At 23.6% G+C, this 20,680-nt stretch overlaps 3 protein-coding genes across 4 annotated transcripts; 2 read left to right on the top strand and 1 right to left on the bottom strand.

Moving 5' to 3' along the window:
* Window positions 1-92: 92 nt before the first annotated feature.
* On the top strand, window positions 93-3,471 carry LOC122510256 (cytochrome c oxidase assembly factor 7 homolog). Its single transcript, XM_043624754.1, has 4 exons — window positions 93-282; window positions 367-501; window positions 2,333-2,799; window positions 3,087-3,471. Exons 1-3 carry the CDS (start codon window positions 180-182, stop codon window positions 2,794-2,796), a joined length of 702 nt encoding a protein of 233 aa, XP_043480689.1. The 5' UTR covers window positions 93-179; the 3' UTR covers window positions 2,797-2,799; window positions 3,087-3,471.
* A 3,512-nt stretch (window positions 3,472-6,983) lies between these two features.
* On the top strand, window positions 6,984-9,755 carry LOC122510280 (GILT-like protein 1). Its single transcript, XM_043624798.1, has 5 exons — window positions 6,984-7,171; window positions 7,289-7,441; window positions 7,848-8,042; window positions 8,299-8,454; window positions 9,465-9,755. The coding sequence occupies exons 1-5, from the start codon at window positions 7,124-7,126 to the stop codon at window positions 9,570-9,572; spliced, it is 660 nt and encodes a 219-aa protein (XP_043480733.1). The 5' UTR covers window positions 6,984-7,123; the 3' UTR covers window positions 9,573-9,755.
* Window positions 9,756-9,889: 134 nt separating this feature from the next.
* Window positions 9,890-20,392, bottom strand: LOC122510277 (zinc finger protein 813-like). 2 transcript variants are annotated; one of them, XM_043624795.1, is made up of 8 exons: window positions 19,835-20,392; window positions 18,079-18,451; window positions 15,128-16,444; window positions 13,765-14,209; window positions 13,198-13,517; window positions 12,677-12,838; window positions 12,080-12,455; window positions 9,890-10,166 (listed from the first exon to the last, which is right to left on the bottom strand). In XM_043624795.1, the coding sequence occupies exons 3-8, from the start codon at window positions 15,566-15,568 to the stop codon at window positions 10,075-10,077; spliced, it is 1,836 nt and encodes a 611-aa protein (XP_043480730.1). In that variant the 5' UTR covers window positions 15,569-16,444; window positions 18,079-18,451; window positions 19,835-20,392; the 3' UTR covers window positions 9,890-10,074. The 2 variants fall into 2 exon arrangements, with proteins under 2 accessions (XP_043480730.1, XP_043480729.1); XM_043624794.1 differs by having other exon boundaries at window positions 19,879-20,392.
* Between the last annotated feature and the right edge of the window lie 288 nt (window positions 20,393-20,680).

The following is a 20,680-nucleotide window of genomic DNA, read 5'->3' as shown; positions in this document are numbered from 1 at the left end:
AAAATGTACGTCGAAAAATTCGATATAGGAATTGGGGTTGGGTAAGTATATTCAAAATTGCAATTACCCAACCCTGGGCATTTTGCGCAAAAAGCGTCTGCTTTCCAAGACGGAAATTTCCTAACGTGTTTTGTTGTATATTATAAATAATTATGTATTAAAAATATAAGTTTGATAATATGGCTGGTTATAATTTGAAAAATAAAGAAGAAGTCAAGGAGTATCTCAAAAAACTTCACATAGAATATAATTTTGGTTGTTATAGTGAAAAAAATCCAGAAGGTAAGATTTTAGACAAATCAAAATATAACCTCTTCTATAAGAGAAATTTAATCAACTTTTTGATTTGTGTCATTTTTTATCCAGTGTGTCATTTGCTTGGTGATTATAATGAGGCAATATTTAAGAACTACAAAAAGAGTGCTGAACTTTTCAAAAAAAATTGTGATACTTTTAATTTTGCTAGAAGTTGCAACAAATACGCACGCTACAATACAACCGGTAAGTTACGTCAATTTACCAACTTTTACGGTAATTATATCAACATTTCGCGGCAATATTCAAATGTACCTAAATGTTTTTTTATTTTGTTTTTCTAATTTATTATTATTATCATTAATTAAATTAAAATTCTTTTACTATTTATTTCTATATTATCAATTGTCTCCTAAATTTTTATTATTTTTGAAGAATATTTTAAAAAATACCTTAAGTGGTTTTTAAAATATGCACAACAATTATTTTATATTTTCAAATAAACAATAAAAAGTTTATTTTTAACTACAATTAAAATATTATTTATTAAATTTTTAAAATTGAAATTAATAAAAAATTACAATTTTAATTTCCTACATAACTACTGTTAATAAAAAATTAATAATACAAAATTATTAAAAAATCGATGTTTAATAGTAAAAATTTATTAATTGTTAGAAAAAAATCGTTAAATTCAAGATAATTTTTTAATTTCCTATAAATTAATATTAATGAAAAAGTTAATAAGAAAACTTTATAATACAAAATTATTAAAAATTGATTTTCAATAAAAATTAATTATCTTAATCAGAAAAAATTTTTTAAATCCAATTAGTATTACAGATAATATTTTAATTTCCTATACAATTAGGTAATATTAATAAAAAAGTTAATAAGAAAAATTAATAATACAAAATTATTAAATAATTAATTGTCAATAAAAAATAATTATTTTTATTAGAAAAATTGTTAAATTCAATTAATATTTAGGATAATATTTTAATTTCCTATATAATTAATATTAGTGAAAAACATTAATAGTAGAAAATAGTTCAAAAATTAATTTTTAATAATTAAATTAATTTTCTCTATAAGAAAAAAATTAATTTTAATTAATTAATTAATTTTAATAATTAAAATTAATTTTCTCTATTAGAAAAAATTTTTTAATAATAAAAATTAATTTTTAAAAATTAATATTATGGAAAATATTTTACTTTCCTATATTATCAATATTAATAAAAAAATTTGTTAATAATTACAAAATAATAGAAAATTATCCAAAAAATTAAATTTTAATAATAAAAATTAATTATCTTTAGTAGAAAATTAGAAAAAATTATTAAATTCGATTAATAGAAAGAATAATATTTTTTTTATTTCTTTATTAAAAAAAAAAAAAAATTGTCAATCATTATTAAAAATAATTAAAAAAATAGTTGGTTTGTTTTTCTTTTCGAGGTAGTATTTATCTTTTCATGGTTATAAAAAAGAAAGCGCTATGGGGTCGCTTTGAAGTTCTGTTACCATTTGGAGTAAGATATTTAAATCCTTCAGACATGAAAGAAGAGAGCTCGAGTGCTAAGAATTAATAAATTCTAGAAAACACGTGTTACCCCCTCAAACTGATCGAAAATAATTTCGTAACTTAATTAAAAGCTTATTCTTTTAGTAAAAAAAAATTGTTGAATTAAACAAAATTTATAATTCAAAATAATAAAAATCTATAAATTAATTAATTTAATTGAATAATTAAAGAATTAAAGAATTAATTAAATAATTAAACAATTAATTAGATAATTAATTAAAATCTACAAATTATAATAATTTTCAAAATTAATTAGTTTAAAAATATTTGATAAATAGAAACATTGATTAATTAATGTAATTAACGGTTTTTTAATTAAATAAAAAAATAATAATTAAAAATAATTTAATTAAATTATTTCTAAATAAATGAATAATAATTTATATAAATTTTGTAATAAATTGAAATAAAATTCAATAATGTAATTAACTTTTTTTCAAAAATAGAATGAAAAAAGAAATTTGACGTTAATTAGTTGACTTTTTTCAGGTGTAGGAGTAGATGGAAAAGATTTAAAAACCGCTTATCAATATATGAAAAAGGGTTGTGAATTAGGTGATGGAGAATCGTGTTTATACACAGGTTTAATGATCATGTCATCGGACGATATTGGAGTTGAGAAAAGTGAAGTTTTTCAAGAAGGACTTGATAATATGAAAAAGGCATGTCACGAGATGAAAGAATATAGAGCATGTTCAGAATTAGGCAAATTTTATATCAATGGAGTAGAAAATTTAATTAAAAAAGACGAAAAATATGCAAGTAAATTATTTGTAATAGGTTGTGAGAAAGGTGATTCGTCAGCTTGTTTCACATTAGCACAAATGTACAATCGTGGAATTGGCGTTGTAAAGAGTGAAAAAATGGCGCACAAATTTAGAAGAAAAGCATCTGAAATTGAACAAGAAAAGAAGAAAAATGTTGGATTGCAATTCCATCAAGGAATCAATTAATGGGTAATTTTACAATTTTTCATTTTATTTTATTGCTATTCTTTAAAAAAAATTTCAATTCTTCGACTTAATTAATTTTTTTGTAAAGTGAAAATAAAAAAAGGTCAGTAAGCTTTTTGTAAAGTTTGACTGAATTTTCTTAAAATAAATCATTATTTCATTATTTTTATCTTTCTCATTATTTTCATTAGTATTATTATTAATAATATTATTATTATTTTCAGTTTTTATTACTGTTATTTTAAATATTAGTAATTAATTTATTAATAATTATTAATCATTATTTGCAGCACAACGGTTAAGAAGAAAATTGTACAGAAATTGAAAACGATGTATAGAAATGCAAGCACGTTGGTATTTAATTTCGAAAAGAAATAAATTTTTTCGAAAAATTTCCAAGATTAAATGATCAAAGTGCATTGCTAGAGATCAACAGATAGATCGGTTCCTATCGAACTTGGAAGTTGAATTTTTTAAATAGTAAATATTGAATATCGTTCGAGATAAGGAGAACCAAAAGAAACATGTAAATAGTAGAAATTCTTCAATATTTTGAATCGTCAGTAAGTTATACAAAAAACAAATTATAGAAACTTTCATTGGTACTTTTTATATAATGTTATTAACAATTATTATATTGTTCTTTATTGACAATAAATTAGCTGAGCTTTAAAATACTTTCTTTTAAAGATTAGAATTTTTCCGAGAATTAATAATTTATTAATTAAAATTGTACTTTTCATATCAAAGAAAATAATACTTTTATTAAATTTATTCAATTCATATAAAATTGTTATTAAATTAATTAAATTTATATAAATTAGTCAAATAATATTAAATTCTATTAAATTAATTAAATAATATAAAATTCGTATTCAATTAATTAAATTTATATAGAATTAATACAGATTTTTATTAAATTTAATAAAAAAATCAAAATACGATCAAAATATTGTTTCGAATGATAATTTTCTTTTTGTAAGTATAATTACGATTTATTATTGAATTACCTGAATAGATTTAAAAAACAATTCTTTTAGTGTAAAAATTTTAAAGCAGTAAAAAATATTTGCAAAATGTACATTTTTAAAAACATTTAACTGACAGAACTAGAGGAAAAATTATTTCGTACACGTTTTTACAACAAAATAGTCAATCACGTTTTCCTATCGATATTTAATAGCGAAGACCTCTTGTGTACACTGAAAAAAAAAGTTCATTGAATCAAGTAAATGCATTTTCTTGACCTGATTTACTTGAAACAAACCCATATTTTCTTATTGGAAGAAATTTATTTTCTTGTGTCAAGTAATTTTGAGCATTGATCAAAGTTATTGGAATAAGAAAATATGGGTTTGACATAAGTAAATATCTTACTGTTTCAAACGAACTGTTTTACATGCGCCAAGTCTCGAAAAAGTATTGAATCAAGAATATCATGTTCTCACGTCAAGTAATTTACCTTGAGTCATTTGGTATCTTGAGTCAAATAATTTTTTTATTTCCTTTAAAGCAACTATTTATTTCATCCAACACCCATAGTCTTGAGCCAAGAAAATGGGAAGATTAATACAAGTTAATAATTGTTTCAACTCAATTAAAAATTATTTTGTTTCAAAGAAATATTAATTAATCTAAGCATTTCTTTTACTTGAAGCATTTCTATATTCTCATGTTTCAAAATCATTAATTTCTTGCGAGAATGTTATATTTTCTGGAATGAAATATTTTATTTATTCAATTCAATTAAGTGTAAGATCTTAATATAAGTAAATATTTGTTTCAAGTCGATTAAAAATTATATTCAATTAATTCCATATTTATTTGAAGAAAGAAATTCATTTTCTTGTGTCAAGTAATTATTAGCATTGAACAGAATTCTTGAATTAAGAATGTAGTATTTGGCGGAACTAAATATGTAATTATTTCAACCAAATATTTTACTTTTCCGAAGTACCAAAAAGTATTGAATCTAGAATATATGTTCTTAAGCGAAATAATAAAGTATTGTCTGGAGAATTCATGTTTCTTGAATCGAATCATTTTATTTATTTGCTTTGAAACTTTTTTTTACTTAACACAATGCCGGTGTTCTTGATCCAAGAAAATATTTTTCTTCAAATGTATATGCAACTTAAATATCAGTTTTTGAAAACTGTCCATTGAGGCTAGGATGGCATAGTGGTAGCGTGACGGCTTCTGGTGCGTGCAACCCGAGTTCAATTCCTCCGACCGTGGAAAATTTTCTTTCAAGGTATATTTGTTGTATTTGTGTTAAGTATTAATTAAATGTAAATATATATGTAAAATAATAATTATTTAATTATTTAAATAAAAAATATAAATGTTAATTAATTAAATAATAAAAATGTTTGACCTAAGTATTAGAAAAGATGGGATGGAGGTAAGGGGGGGGGGTAATTTAAGTAAATAATTTACTTGTATTGAGAAAGTATTTTTTTGATTGAAAACTATAAATTTTCTCAAATCAAGAAAATATTTTCTCGGACAGAGAACATACTTTCTTGATTTGATACATAAATGATTTTGAATTAATATATTCTGCATTTCTTACATGCTACTTAATTTCTTGGTAGAATTCCATATTTTCTTGGATCAAGAATATCTGTTCTTCTCACAAAATAAATGTTTTCTTCATTTAATCTTGAATTACTTGAACGAACGTTACAAAACATTGAATGAATCGAATAAAATAATTCAATCATCTATATATATTCTTAGAACAAGAAAATATTTTATTCATTTAATACATTTTATATTTCGTATAAGAAGACTAACTTCTTGGTCGAATTCCATATTTTCTTGGATCAAGAATATATGTTCTTCTCCCAAATATCCTATGTCAAGAAAATCGTTTTCTTGAATCAATACTTTAATAGTCTTGGCCGTATTCAATCCCACGATTTACTTCAACCAAGAAAAATTTTCTTGGTTCAATACTTTTTTTTTTTCAGTGTAAAATAACGAGAACAAATATTTAATTAAATAAAACTTGATTTTAAAAAAATTAAATACAGGTCAAGAACTTGTTCAAAAATTTAATTATTTTTTCTCTTTAATTTTTTAAACTGTGGCTATAATTTCTATTTATTAAATTATATTATTTTAAAGATTTCTAAAAAGACTTAATTTAAAAATCGTAAAATCGGAGTCAAATAGTAAAATATATATGAAAAATAAACGTTTTTATAGAAATATTTGTAATTGATAAAACTAAACGCAAAAATGTTACGTACACGTTTAAGTATATAATGTAGTTAATGACTATTTCTTATCGATATTTATTAGCAACGACTTCTTGTCTTGAAAACAAAGCAGTAAAGTTAACTTTTTGTAAAAAAAAAATCTACAAATTTTACAATAAGGACCGTCAATATTTACAGATTTAAAACTGGTAAATTATTAAATTAAGCAATTAACAATTTTTTTATTTCCAAAATCTGTTGTCTTTAAATTAAATTTATATTTAAATTATAATTAAAAATATTCAAATTAAATTTCTATTAAAATTATTAAAATTAAATTTTTATTCAAATTAAAATTCAAAATATTTCAATTAAATTTCTATTTAGATTAAAATTCAAAATATTTCAATTAAATTTCTATTTAAATGAAAATTCAAAATATTAAAATTAAATTTCTATTCGAATTAAAATCCAAAATATTTCAATTAAATTTCTATTTAGATTAAAATTCAAAATATTTCAATTAAATTTCTATTTAAATTAAAATTCAAAATATTTCAATTAAATTGCTATTTGAATTAAAATTCAAAATATATTAAAATTAAATTTCTATTTAAATAAAAATTCCGAATAAATAAAAAATCATAAGTTAGAGTTCAATTTAAAAAATACAATAAATCAGCAAAATTCAGTGTCTATCATAAAATCGACAAAAATGATAAATTTCCAAAAAACTCAACGAATCAGCAAAATTCGGTTAAAATTTAAATTAAAAGAAAATAACAGAAATTTTTGGAGGAGAAATTTGTTAAAGTGAAGTAACTGACGAAATTTTGAAGGATTATAAAAAGAAAGAAGAAATGTTACGATAAAAAGGTGATAAAGATTAAATGGTTGATTAAACACAGCTTTTGAAATGATAAAAATGGTTCCAAAGTACGCAGTATCTTTCGTTTATATGCAATCCCTCCTTTCCATTTTATTAATCCCTCTCATACTTGGATGAAAGTCCCCTCTACTTGGAGGTTCCATTCTCCAACTGGTATAACTATTAGTCGTGATTCTGACTTTGGTAAAACTTGACCATTAATCATTTAATCGGGAATAACGCCACGGTAATCATGAAGACAATAACGGCTACAATTTGCTTTGCAGCTTTATTTTATTTGGTGAGTTCTTTCATTTTTGTAAAATATTTTCTATTGGAAAAAATTGTTGAATAAAATAAATTTTCTATTTGTAAATAATTAAAAAAAATTATTAATTAATTTTAATTTTCTATGCAGGTTGCCAGTGAAAATACAATCGTCAATGTTGACCTTTACTATGAGTCTTTATGTCCCGACAGTATCAATTTCGTGAGGGATCAACTTGTTCCAACGTATCCTCATCTTAAAAAATTCCTTCACATCAATTTTGTTCCTTACGGAAAATCGACGGTTTGTTACTTTATTTAATTTTATTAACTCTAATAATTTAATTAATTTTATTAACTTTACTAATTTTATTAATTTTATTAACTTTACTCATTTTATTAATTTTATTAACTTCACTAATTTTATTAATTTTATTAATTAATTATTTTCCAATTTTTTTTAAATATTTTTTTCATTTGAATCGTGATCAACTTTTATGAGAATAAATCTCGAAATTTTTGTTTCTTTATTTACAGAAAATTTTTTTGAGGAAACAATGATCAATTCTTTGTTAGTTCTTTTGAAATTCAATTCTAATCAGTTTTATGTGAGAAAAAAATATCAAAAGAGTATTTTTTTATTTATAGAATTTTTTTTTCAAAAAAATAATTCGGTTCGATAAAATTAAAATAATTTGTTTCTTTTTCAGCACTTTAAGACTGACTCAACTTGGCATTTTACATGCCAACATGGACAACCTGAATGCCGAGGGAATAAAGCCCAAGCTTGTGCAATCAGCGAAATTCAAAATCTCGATCTTGGATTACAGGACAAACAACAATTATTGGTTGATCTTGTCGGTTGTGCCATGACTAGTCAAAATCCCGAAACTTCTGTCACTTTGGCAAGTATATTTACAAACGATATTTTTTAATACAAATATTTTTTTCCTTTGTTTTTTTTATTTTTAAACATTTCTCTAGAATCAACAGGAAAAAAAATAATAACAAAACATGATTATTATTTATTTCCCGGAAAAAAGTGAAACTTGATTAAAGAATTAATAATTAAAAATAATACAAGTTGTTTCCCGAAATATTAAATAATGGAACGTGATTAAAAACAAAATAATAATTTTCAATATTTTTTTCTCTTTCTAGTGCGCCTTGCAAATTGGCTTAAAAGAAGATTCAAAGAATCATATCGTTGTCTGCAAAGGAAATTCCCAGGGTGATGAACTTTTAGCCGGACACGGAAATATCACGAACTTGTTTCAAAAACCAATAGCATTCGTGCCAACAATTGTAATCAATGGAGTGAGTAAAAAATTAATTTCGTAAAAAAACTTAAATTTTAGTTTCTAAAAAAAGGAAAAATTCATTTTTGACAGAAAAAAAAGAGTTCTTTTTTAAGGAAAAATTTTTGAAAGTATGAAAGTTAACGTGAATCTCGTAAAATTAAACAGTAAATAATTAGCGTAAGTGGTGCTTCAGAGATTTCCCTTTCACTCGCATAACTGTCTCTTGAGTAAATTTATTTTCTTTCAATCACATCTTGTTTTTTTTTTTTATTTTATTTTTAAGTCACGACACTGATTTTTTATTCTTTTGAAACAATCAAACTAAAATTACTCCATCGATTAATAAATTGATGTAATTTGATATAAAAAAAATTGTTAACTTCTAGAAAAATAATTTCAATCATGTATTGAAAATATTTCTGACATTTTCAGATTTTCTAATAGTTCAGAAAATTTATTTTCTATAAAATCTTCTCAATTTTCTATTTTTAGTTGCTTAATTAAAAATTAAAAATTAAAATAAAATTCTCTATTTTATTTTTTGTTTTCCATTTTCAATTTTTACTTTTTTTAATACTTGTAATTTAATTTTATGTTGATTAAACAGATTCGTTATATTTAACCATTTTTTTTTAAATATTTCAATTTAATTTCATGGCAATTGAAAAGATTTTTTTTATTCCTGTTGATATTAAACAATTTTCTTCTTTTTTGGAAATTTTATTTAAAAAAATGAATTTTTGTCTTAAAAAAAAATTTATGGATTAATTAAACAAGTTTTTCAAATTGTTTGACAATTGTCAAACAATTTGAAAAACTTTTTTAATTTAATTAAAATTAATGTTTAAAATTAATTAATTATTTAAAAAATTTATTTAAATTCAAATATACGAATAAGTATATAAATAAATTTAAAAAATAATTAATTTGACGCTTAATTAAAAAAAACATACCATAAATAAATATATCATTATCATAAAAAATCAATAAACAATATATTAAAAAAATGCTTATTCTCCTATTCAGGTTTACACGAAAGAAAATCAACACATGGCAGTGAGAAATTTCAAAAAATTAATTTGCTCACATATTCCGGCCAATGAGACGCCCGCTTTTTGCAAGGCCGTCAACTAACAGAAAAAGGCGATACGTGGGGTCATCAAAAACGATTGGATGACGGTAATTTTTAAATAAAAAAGAAAAAGATCCATTAGTCATTAATCAAGGTCTATTATCTAATTCATATTCATTCACTACAAAATACTTATAATTTTCTTTATGTACAAAAATAAACTCGTCAAATATTATTATCACGTATTGACTTTGTATATCAATATTATATTTTTAACACTCTCGCAGTACGAAAATATCAAATTAAAATTTCACTTAATAAAATATAAACACTTTTTATAGAAAAATTGTCAAATGTAATAATATCAAATTAAAAATTAAAATTTTCTCAAAAAACGATCTATACATTAATATATAATATAAACATTCTCATTTGTAAAAAACATCCTCTTAATATCGCAGTCATTATTTTGTAAAATATAAATTTGGTCCATTTTCTTGAGATCACGATTTAATCTGAAAAAAATTCAGATTACCAAAAAAAAAACAAAAAAGTAACAAAAATTTAACCAGCGATAAAAATCGATTCTTCAAAATTCGTCAAATCGAAAAATTGCTGCTCAATATCGGGCTCGAGTTCTTGAAAATTGTCGTAATCTGCAATGAAAAAAGAAACGAAAATTAAAAACAAGAAATATTTTAATAAGAAATATTTTTCTATAGATTATATAATTATATAGTTAATAAATATAATAAACATTAATAGACTAATATTAGTAGACCGGATACTTACGATTATTTATTTAATTTCAAAAAAAGAAAAATAATTTTCAATCAAAAAGAAAGAAATATTGATAAATCTTCTTCTTCTTCTTCTTCTTCTCAAAAATAATTGAAATGGCAGTGCAAAGTTTAAAAGGACTTTATATAAAGAGTGTTGAGTTGAGATAATTTTTGAAGTCGCTACAAATAAAATGAAAGAGTTTCGGTTATGTTTCTTTTATAATTCGATTGTTCGTGCAGTGGTAAAGAGTGTAAAAATGGATCGGGTACGTGCGATGCACGTGTCACTTGCGTCGTGCGTGGCGCGTGCGTTACGTACACGAGAGCAAGTCTCGAAAAAAAAATCGAGAGAAAAAAAAACCGAAAGAGTAAGAATATTATTTTAAGACTCGGTGTGGGGTAAAGGCATAAAAGCAACCAAACCTCCTCTGAGATTCATAATGGTGGACCAAAAAGCGTGTCACTGACAAGATGTTTACACGATTTCATCTAGAATTGGAATATAATGTCCATTTCATTCTTGTCCTCACATTCCTCGCCAATCGTGATTTAAAAATAGAGAAAAAATCAAAACCAAAAAACCTTCAAATCAAAATATCAAATACTTTACATTCTTTCTCGGATTTATATTTGCTATTTCACTTTATCGAGATAACATTATTTAAATATGAACGGATAAACTCTGGAGAATTTATTTATCACTCAATTACTGTCTTTATTAAAATGGGAAATTTTTTGAATTGATTTTTATTTTCATTTTACTTCACTTTTATTTCAATTTTAATTTATTTCAATTTTAATTAGTTTTTATTTTTATTTTAATTAATATTTACTTTAATTTTAATTTACCATTGAATTTTAATTCAAATAAAATATTTCTTCAGTAAAGAAAATTTTTGGTAGAAATTTCCTCAATTTTTGTTCCTAAAGTTCTGAACGTTTAATAGAATGAAATTTATTTAGTTTCCCTTCAAATTTAAATTTTCTAAAAATAATATTGGGCCAAGTGTTCAAAATTAACTTGTAAAGTTTTAAAATATTTAATTTATGCTTTTGATTTTTATTTTAGTGAATAATTTTTGAAACTTTATAGTGAAAAAATAATTTTTTCATTTGAACGTTCAGAATTTTTAGAATATTTCCATTTATCTAATTATAATTCCCCTGAAGTTTCGAACGTTCAAATATTTATTTTCTGTTCAAATTTAAATTTTATAACAAATATATTGCGTCATATTTCAAAAAATGAAATCATAGTTTTTAATTTTTAAATTTCTAATTGTGTAAGATTTTCTTTTTTATTCAATGTTCGAAATTCTGAAAATATTTATATAGGCAAATAATTTCATTCTTTTCAAATTTCAGAACTTTTGGATCTATTAATAAAGTTTCATAATTGAAAATTACGAACCAAAGGAATAAAAATAAAATTTACGCTTACACAAAAAATAGGCAACTTTTTTTCCTTTTCAAAAAAGAAACGTAAAAAAAAATTAAATTGGAAATTAAAAATAAAGAATGAATAGAATTCAAAAAATTGCATTACTAAAAAAATAGAATAGAATTCCAACAGATCTAAGAAGCGAGAAAACGGAATTACATAATTACAAAAATCATCTGAGAAAATTTTTCAATACGAGTTTCCCGATAAGATTCAAATCTTTCGTTTTGTTTTCACGCAGTATTCTCGGAATGATTCATCGATAATTTTCATTTTACACACTTGAAGGTGAATAATTATTCACCTTGTGGGTGTAATAAATTTTCAAAAAAAATTGACTTTTTACCTGTAATATTATCGTTGTAATTGCTATGATTGAGAAATCGTTTCACTGACTCGTAGGGAATGAATTCCTGTTGGCTGTCGTCGAAATTTAAAGACAATTCCACATTGTCGTCGTCGAGAACATCGGAACACTTTCGACTTCGATAATTTCCATTGTTGTTGATCGTGATTTCTTGTTGATTATCCAATCGTAAAACATCCTCGTTCGTTGTTTCATGATAGACACGAGTTAACGACGATTCTTTCGTGGATAATCCCGACGATGATTTTGACGATGAATTAGATGAATTTTCTGTGTGATTTTTCAAATGTTTTCTTAAACTCGATGGATCGGTGTAACGTTTACCGCAGCCGGTGACTTGACAAGCGTATGGTTTCTGGAAACATAAATAGTACAAATTATAAAATTTATAATTTTTTATTAATAATAATTAATTTTCTTATTATTTTTTACATTTCTTTTACAATTTTTCTACTATTTTTTACTTGTATTTTTCTTTTATTTCAAAAATGTTTGTCTTTTAATTTTAAAGATAAATAATAATAATAATTACGATAATAATCATTATGAAAAAAATACGATTATTCATATAATTACCGTGTCGTAATGAGTTCTTTGGTGTTTTGCACGATCGCTGCTGTTGCTGAATGCTTTCGAACAACCGCGATGTTGACAGGCGTAGGGCCTCTCGCCCGTATGAGATCTTTGGTGGATTTTCAAATTTTCCAGTCGAGAAAACGCCTTCGTGCAGCCCGAGAACTGAGAAAAAGTTAATAGTTTTAATTTCACAATTTATTATTTAATTAAAATAGAAAAATAAAAATAATTGATCTTCATTTTATTGATAGAATAAATTTGACTCATTAATAGAAATGAAAAACTAAAGAAAAAAGGAAATAACTAAAAAAAATGAAAAACTAAAGAAAAAAGGAAATAACTAAAAAAAAAGAAAAACTAAAGTAAAAAGGAAATAACTAAAAAAAAACTATAAAAAAACAATTACAAAAAATGGAAAAGTTAAAGAAAAAAAAAGAAAAGAAGAAAAAGAAATAAAAAAATAAAGAAACTAAAGAAATTACGTTGAATATTTTTAGAATAATTGATTAAAGAATACTTACTGGGCATTTATTTGGCTTTTCGCCGCTGTGGACCCTCATGTGAATTAATAATTTGTAACGAGCGTTGAAAGGACGCCCCCGAGGACATCCTTGCCAATGGCACGTGAATTCATCCTGTCCGGTGGAATTTGAATTATTCGCATTATTATCCTTATCCTTATCGCTTCGATCCTTGTGACTTCTTCTACTGTGAACATGGGAATATGAAGACGATGATTCAACGTGTTTTTTCTCAATGTGTCGCACCAAACCCTCTTGCTCGGCGAAAACACTTCCGCAATCAATCCACTGACAACGATACTCCTCATTTTGTCTCTCACCTGAAAAAAGAAAAAATCCCCCACATTAATAAAATAAAATCAAATTTACACAAAGTAATTAAAATAGTCAGACAAAAAAATTAAATAATAATAAAAATAGTCAAACAAAAAAATTAAATGACTTAAAATAGTTAAACAAAAAAAATAAATAACAATAAAAATAGTTAAACAAAAAAAAAATAAAAAAAAATCAAATAAAAATAAATAAAAAATTGTCAAATAATTAAAATTATGAACTAAATCTCACCATAGGAATCTTCTCGTTTCGGCGAGTTCTCCACTTTCAAAGACGGGACCCGTCGATGATTGTTGGCAATCAGAAGACCTTCATTCCTCGGCAGGACAATTTGATTGTCAATATTCTGAATTTGAAAGTCTTGAATATTATTGTGTTTGAAATTGGTTGGCAGTGATGATTGTTGGGACGAAACAAGATGACCAACGGCGTAGCAGGACGATGATGATGTGTCATTGACGATTTCCGTGTACTCTGTCAACTCATGATAAGCGGAATTTCCCGCTTTTGACAGATCTAAATTCGTCACCAAAGTCGTTGGATCACCTCGAATTAAACCCAAATCGAATTCTTCGATTATTTGCAAACTGTCATTTGTATTTGTATCGTTCAGAATCTCCTGAAATTGTAGATTCAAATTTTGTGATTCCTGAGGCTCTGGGATCTCCTCAAATATCTGCAAAAGAAATATTAAATAAATATAATTAAATATAATTAAATATAATTAAAAATAATTGTTTACTTGTTAATTAAATTTAATAAGTGAAATTTAAATTAAGTTATTAAAAATAATAAAGTGATTAAAAATTTAATTTATTAAGTTATTCAATAATATAATAATTCTAATTTAATATTATGAGCACGATAAATAAAATAATGGTACAATTTTAATTATTTTCAAATTCAAAACACGATGGAAAAATTTGTTTTTAGCATTTTTTTACACTATTTACTCTTTTGTTGTTTTGTTATTTAATTTATGGTTTTTATTTAATGTTTTCCTTCGAATATTTTGTATTATTCTTTGACGTTCATAATTTTGCAATTTTGATATCGTAGCATAAATTTGCCGATAACATACAAAATAACATGAGAGTTCAGTAAAATTTCAATAAGTTTTGCGTCATTCGTCACATAAATTGTGAAAAACATGAATTGCGATTCTCTCTATTTGGCAATTATTAATTCTCCGATTTTGAGCCCCTAAAACATTTATTTAAATTTCCTAAAAAACTGAATAATTGAATTTTTTCAAAAAGCACTTATTACAATTTTCGAACAAACAATTGAATTTATTTTTCGTTTTCAACTTTAACAATGGAAACATTTTTCAAAAAATAAATAAATTCAATAAATAAATAAGTTTTCAACTTTAAAAAATTTAATCTGATTAACAAGGGCAAATTTTTTCAAAAAATAAATGAATAAAATTTTCCTTTTTTGAAACGAAAAGAAAATGAAGAAAATGAATAATTAGTACCAATTAGCAATAAATGATTAAAATTTTACAAGTCTTGGTAATTAAATAATAAACTGGTGAAATATTAATTTTGTATATTAATTATATTAGTAAAAAAATATTAATGAATATTACCTGAGAATTGGAAAAATCGGAAATCTGGCTTCCAAAAGGCCTCGAGAATGAAAACACCGTCTCGACCGGTGGCAATCGTTGATTCCTCAGCACTTCGTCGGAAAATTCACCGTATTCACTTTTATGATAGCCACTGCCCCATGTTGGAGTTGAAACTTCACTTCCGGTACTGTCCGGTGAATACAAATTTCCCGTTTCGGAATAATAAGGATCCGTGGGATATTGAAAAATTGAACTTATCTGATCCCATTCATTAATTTCCTCTGCCTTTGGACTCAGCATTAATGGCGAAAGGGTTGAATTCTCCATTTGTGACGTCCACTCTCCAGAAATGGAGCCCAATGATGTTCCGGAAAATGTGAAATTCTCACTTTCTCGTTTCATTGTACTATCACTAGAATTCTCTTCATTCAATAATCCCAAAATTTTCTCCAAATGCATTTTTCTTCTCAATATTTATACTTTTTTTTGTATTTATATTTCTCTAATTTTTGGGGAAAAAATTAAACCAATGATTCTTGAATTTTTCCTCTCTTAATTAAAATCATTTTTTTTTGCAATTGCTTTTTTGAAATGTTGATAAATCTTGATAAGATTGCAGACTATGGAGTTTAGACGTTTCTCTAAATGAGGAATTCTATATATTTATCTCGATTACGACACATGCATGTGACGTATGATTCGCTCTTATTTTCTCGCTTAAGCGAAAACTCAATTTCGAATTTTCTCAAAGTAATTTCCAAATTTTTTATTTTTGCTATTTTCCCAAAGTAAATTCCACGATTTACATCACTTTTTCTTCACCTTTAAAACTTGACTTATTTTCGAAATGTTTATTATAAATTATTTTGTAAAGAAAATCATTTTCAATTCTTTAATTTTTTCACCATTTTTGAATAAAAATTATTTGGAATTTTTCCTCCTGATGGGAAATTAAATAATTTCCGAAGTAAATAAAATATAGATAAATAATTATGTATATTTATAATTATATAGAATTAATAGAAATTCTCGATGCGATGTTGTATAGAGAGAAAATCACGTTATCTTTGAGACTGAAGATCGCGAGAGCTCGAAGAATGTTGCAAGTGAACTGACCCGAGATAAGAGGAAAGTGTGACTTCTACACTGGTTACAGAATTGAAAGATGCTGTTGGAGTTTAGAGAAAAGTCCCCCTCCACCCTTGAAAAAGAGCTTCTTGCATGAAGGGGGATGATATCCGAGGACCAGAAAAGAAGAGAGAGAGAGGGCCCTTTTCTCATTGGATGCGCCGCCCACTCGCGTGGCTTTCAATATAGGGTATTTAAATCTGTACTCTGTAAATATTATTAAAAAAAATTATTATTATTATTACAGAAATCGTGAGAGATGAAAAATTTTCATCAACAAGCAATTAATAAATAAAAAGTTCAAAAAATTTCCTCTTTTTAATAAATTGTCCCAAAATTTTTAATTCTCTTTTAAATATTTCTTTCAAACTTTAAATTTTTCTTTAAATATTTCTGTTTAAAAATTTCTTTAAAAAATTTCTTTCAAAGTTCCTAAACAAGGTTGACACAAAACTTCAATTTTGTTTTTCCCTGACTTTTCCCGGATTTCGAGACAAAATTTTCACTTTTTCCCTGAAGTTCAATAACTCATAAGAATATTATTATAAAATATGAAAAAATCATTATTTTATGTCATAAAAATATTGTAACTATAAATTCAAATTTTCAAAGATTTTAATTTAAACCCTTTTCAAAGTTCAATTATTTCTAAAAATTCACACAATAACTCTTTTAATATTTAATTATTATCTAAAATTTTACCTGAAATTCATTTTTTTGGTAAATTTTTATTAGAAAATTTTTCGATAATCCAATTATTTACATACAAAAATAAATAATTTATTCAATAATTAAATATTTCTTAAAATTGAATTTTTATGAAGGATTTTATCAAAATTTTTAAAAATAATTGAATTCTTTCGGTAAATTTAAAAAAAAAATTTAAGAATAAATAATAGTTTCTATCATTGTATTTAAAATTGTATAAAAAATAATTGAAATTTTGCGATAAGTTTTGTTATTTATGAAAATAATTGAACGAATTTTATTAAAAAATTTTTTAAAGAATTAAATTTCTGTTAATCTGACAAAGAATTAAAAAATTTTTTTTTTAAATAATTGAATTCCTGTAAAAATGTTTATTTTTGAAAAGAATTGAATTTCTGTTAAGAATTTTATTTGTAAAAATCATTGAATTACGGAGAAAAATATTATTATTCATGAAAATAATTACATAGTTTCTTGTGAAGAATTTTATTCAAATTTTTTTAAATAATTGAATTTCTCAGAATTTTCTGAATTTTTTTAAAAATAATTAAATTCCATCGAGAAATTTCATTAAAAAATTGAAAGTAATTGAAATCTGACGAAGAATTAAAAAAATTCTTTTTTAAATAATTGAATTCCTGTGAAAATGTTTATTTTTTTTAAACAAAATACAAATTAAACGAAATAAGAAAAATGTCGTTCGTTTTAATGCTCGAAACTCTAGGAACATATTTATTTAAATTGAAAAACTTTTTACTTATTGGATTTATTCCAGCTATAAAGTAAAATTTGAATTTTCATCAAAAGTATATTTATTTTTAATATTCATATATCAATATTAATTAGTTAGTTATTATTCAATATCTATTTTTCGTTTAATAAATGAATAAATATTTATAAACATTAAATATTTTCATGAAATATTTTCATTAAATATTTTCATTTAATATTTCCATTTTTATAAATATTTTTTCTCAACAAATATTTATTCGTGAAATATAATAAATATCTTTCAAAAGAAACACAAAAAAAATCAAATTTCTTCTCGAATCTAAAATGAAAAATTTTTGTGATTTTTGTTGATGGAAATATTTTGGATGTTTAGATATGTAAATATATATATATATATATACCTAGAAGATGTTGAGGGTTTTTAAGCAAAAGTTTTTGGGGTCGTTAGTCTTTTCTACCGCCTTGAGAACACATGTGGGGCCCCGTTAGGCCATCGCCTTTTGCTTCCTTCTTTTAAAATGCATACTGATGTCTTCGAACTCGTGCAGACTTTTTGCGAGTGCAGCATGCTCGCGAAGATGAGGAGAATGAATTGTCAAAGGAACAATAAACCATCTCAGACATTATCTTTTGTTTTGTTGCAAACTGATGAATTCAATGGTCCTTTTCTTTTTTCTTTTCTTTTTTTGCAATGTCTCTCGAAACTCTTTTTTTTTTTTTGAAAAAAACATCATCAACGGCTCATAATACAGATGCAGAACATTCCCTCATTATCTACAAAACAATAATAAGTTTTTTATTCTTAAATACTTTAAATACTTTTCCAGCGAAAAAAGAAATTAAAAATTAAATTTTTTTGAATGAAGAATTATTTCTTTAGGTATTCTATATAAGTTGAAAGAAATTTTCAAACTGTAACGGAATCTGTTTACTTTGTTTCAATTTTTTTTTCTAAACGTTCTTTTATTTTTACAAAAAATAATTTTTTATTTCTCATTTAATTTGGCTTTTATTTAATTTTAACAGTACAATTTTTATTTATTTTAATTTTTTTATTTAATTTTATTCTCTATTTTTATTTAATTCCATTTCGAATTTAATTAAAAGAAAATTTGTTTAAACAAAATTTTTAATTTTCTTTTTCTTTTATTCTTATAGTAGACTTTTTATTTATTTCCATTTTGTTTGAATTCAACGAAATGAAAATTTGATTTAACAAAATTTTACATTTTCGTTAAATTTAGCTTTTAATTTAATTTTCAATTTACAGTTTTACATTTAAAATTTAATTTTAATTAAATTTTAGGATTTTGTTTGAATTTAACGAAAAGAAAATTTGGATAAACAAAATTTCTCATTTAATTTGAATTTTGATTTAATTTTGGATTTTGTTTGATTTTAACGAAAAGAAAATTTGGATAAACAAAATTTTTCATTTAATTTGGTTTTTGTTTGAATTTAACGAAATGAAAATTTGATTTAACAAAATTTTACATTTTCGTTTAATTTGGTTTTTAATTTAATTTTTAATTTACAATTTGACATTTAAAATTTAATTTAAATTTAATTTTAGGATTTTGTTTGAATTTAACGAAAACAAAATTTGGATAAATGAAAATTTTCCATTTCATTTGGATTTTAATTTAATTTTGAATTTTGTTTGAATTTCACGAAAAGAAAATTTGGATAAACAAAATTTTTCATTTAATTTTGGATTTTAATTTAATTTTGAATTTTATTTGAATTTAAAAAAATGAAAATTTGATTTAACAAAACTTTACATTTTCGTTTAATTTGGCTTTTAATTTAATTTTTAATTTACAATTTTACATTTAAAATTTAATTTTAATTTAACTTTAGGATTTTCTTTGAATTTAACGAAAAGAAAATTTGAATAAACAAAATTTTTCATTTAATTTTAATTTTAATTTAATTTTGGAATTTGTTCGAATTTAACGAAAAGAAAATTCAAATTGAAAGAAATAAAAAAATTCTTCGTTCATTTGAAGAAGAGTTATTCAGTTACAAAAATTTAAGGACATAAAAATGAACCATAAGAATAAAAAACCAAAATGAAATAAAAATTAAGAGCCACTACAGAAATGATAATAGTGTCATAATCAGGACAAATAGACGAATAAATAAATAAAATATTACGTGTTAATAAACAGAAATTGAGAGTGTGAAGAAACGGTAGTTACGATAGAAGTGACGCGTGTGTGACAGCTGGTTTGACATTTTTTCTTTTTTTTTTTTCTCTTCTCTCTTCTCTTGCCTCCCCTCTGATTCTTCGGTTGCTATTAAACAGCAGCAACGATCCTAGACACGATGACAGGACTTGGAGTTTTCCAACGCTTTTTCCCACACCAGGACACTGACTGCCATAAGGGGTCAAATGACTTTTCCATATATACATTCCTTTTGACCTGAGTGAGTTCACATTCCCAAATGAGGGGTTCCCTCTGCAAGGATAATTATAAGAGAAAAATATTAATGGATTAAGGATCTCCTAAAGATTAATTCCTCAAAGTTTCTTAAAACATTATTTACAGATGGTACAAGCAGACTGAGAGAGAGAGAGAGAGAGAGAGAGAGAGTATTCTCAAATTTCGTAAATACTTTGACCTTTTACATGACACCCAGTAATAATTGTGGGAAAATATTTTGCGTTCGGAGTGAAACAATTTTCTATTTTAGTTTTTAATAATTACTTTAAAAAACATTTTTTAAAAACTTTTTTTAGTTTCTAAAAATTAATTTAAAAAACCTTTTTTTTTAGTTTTTAAAAATTATTTTAGAAACATTTCTTTTAATTCTTAAAAAGTTTTTAAAAAAACATTTATTTTAGTTTTTAAAAATTATTTTATAAAATAATTTTCTGTAATTTTACTATTTTAGGTAATAAATTTTTTTCTATTCTTAAAAAATAAGATATTTCAAAAATAAATTTTCCTATTTTTATTTTTTTGTGTAATTGTTTCCAGTATGTTTTTGAACCAAAGA

This window comes from Leptopilina heterotoma, unplaced genomic scaffold, assembly GCF_015476425.1.
Source record: "Leptopilina heterotoma isolate Lh14 unplaced genomic scaffold, ASM1547642v1 Lhet_68, whole genome shotgun sequence".
In the NCBI taxonomy this organism is placed as follows: Eukaryota; Metazoa; Arthropoda; class Insecta; order Hymenoptera; family Figitidae; genus Leptopilina; species Leptopilina heterotoma.
This window is presented reverse-complemented; position numbering and strand designations above follow the sequence as displayed.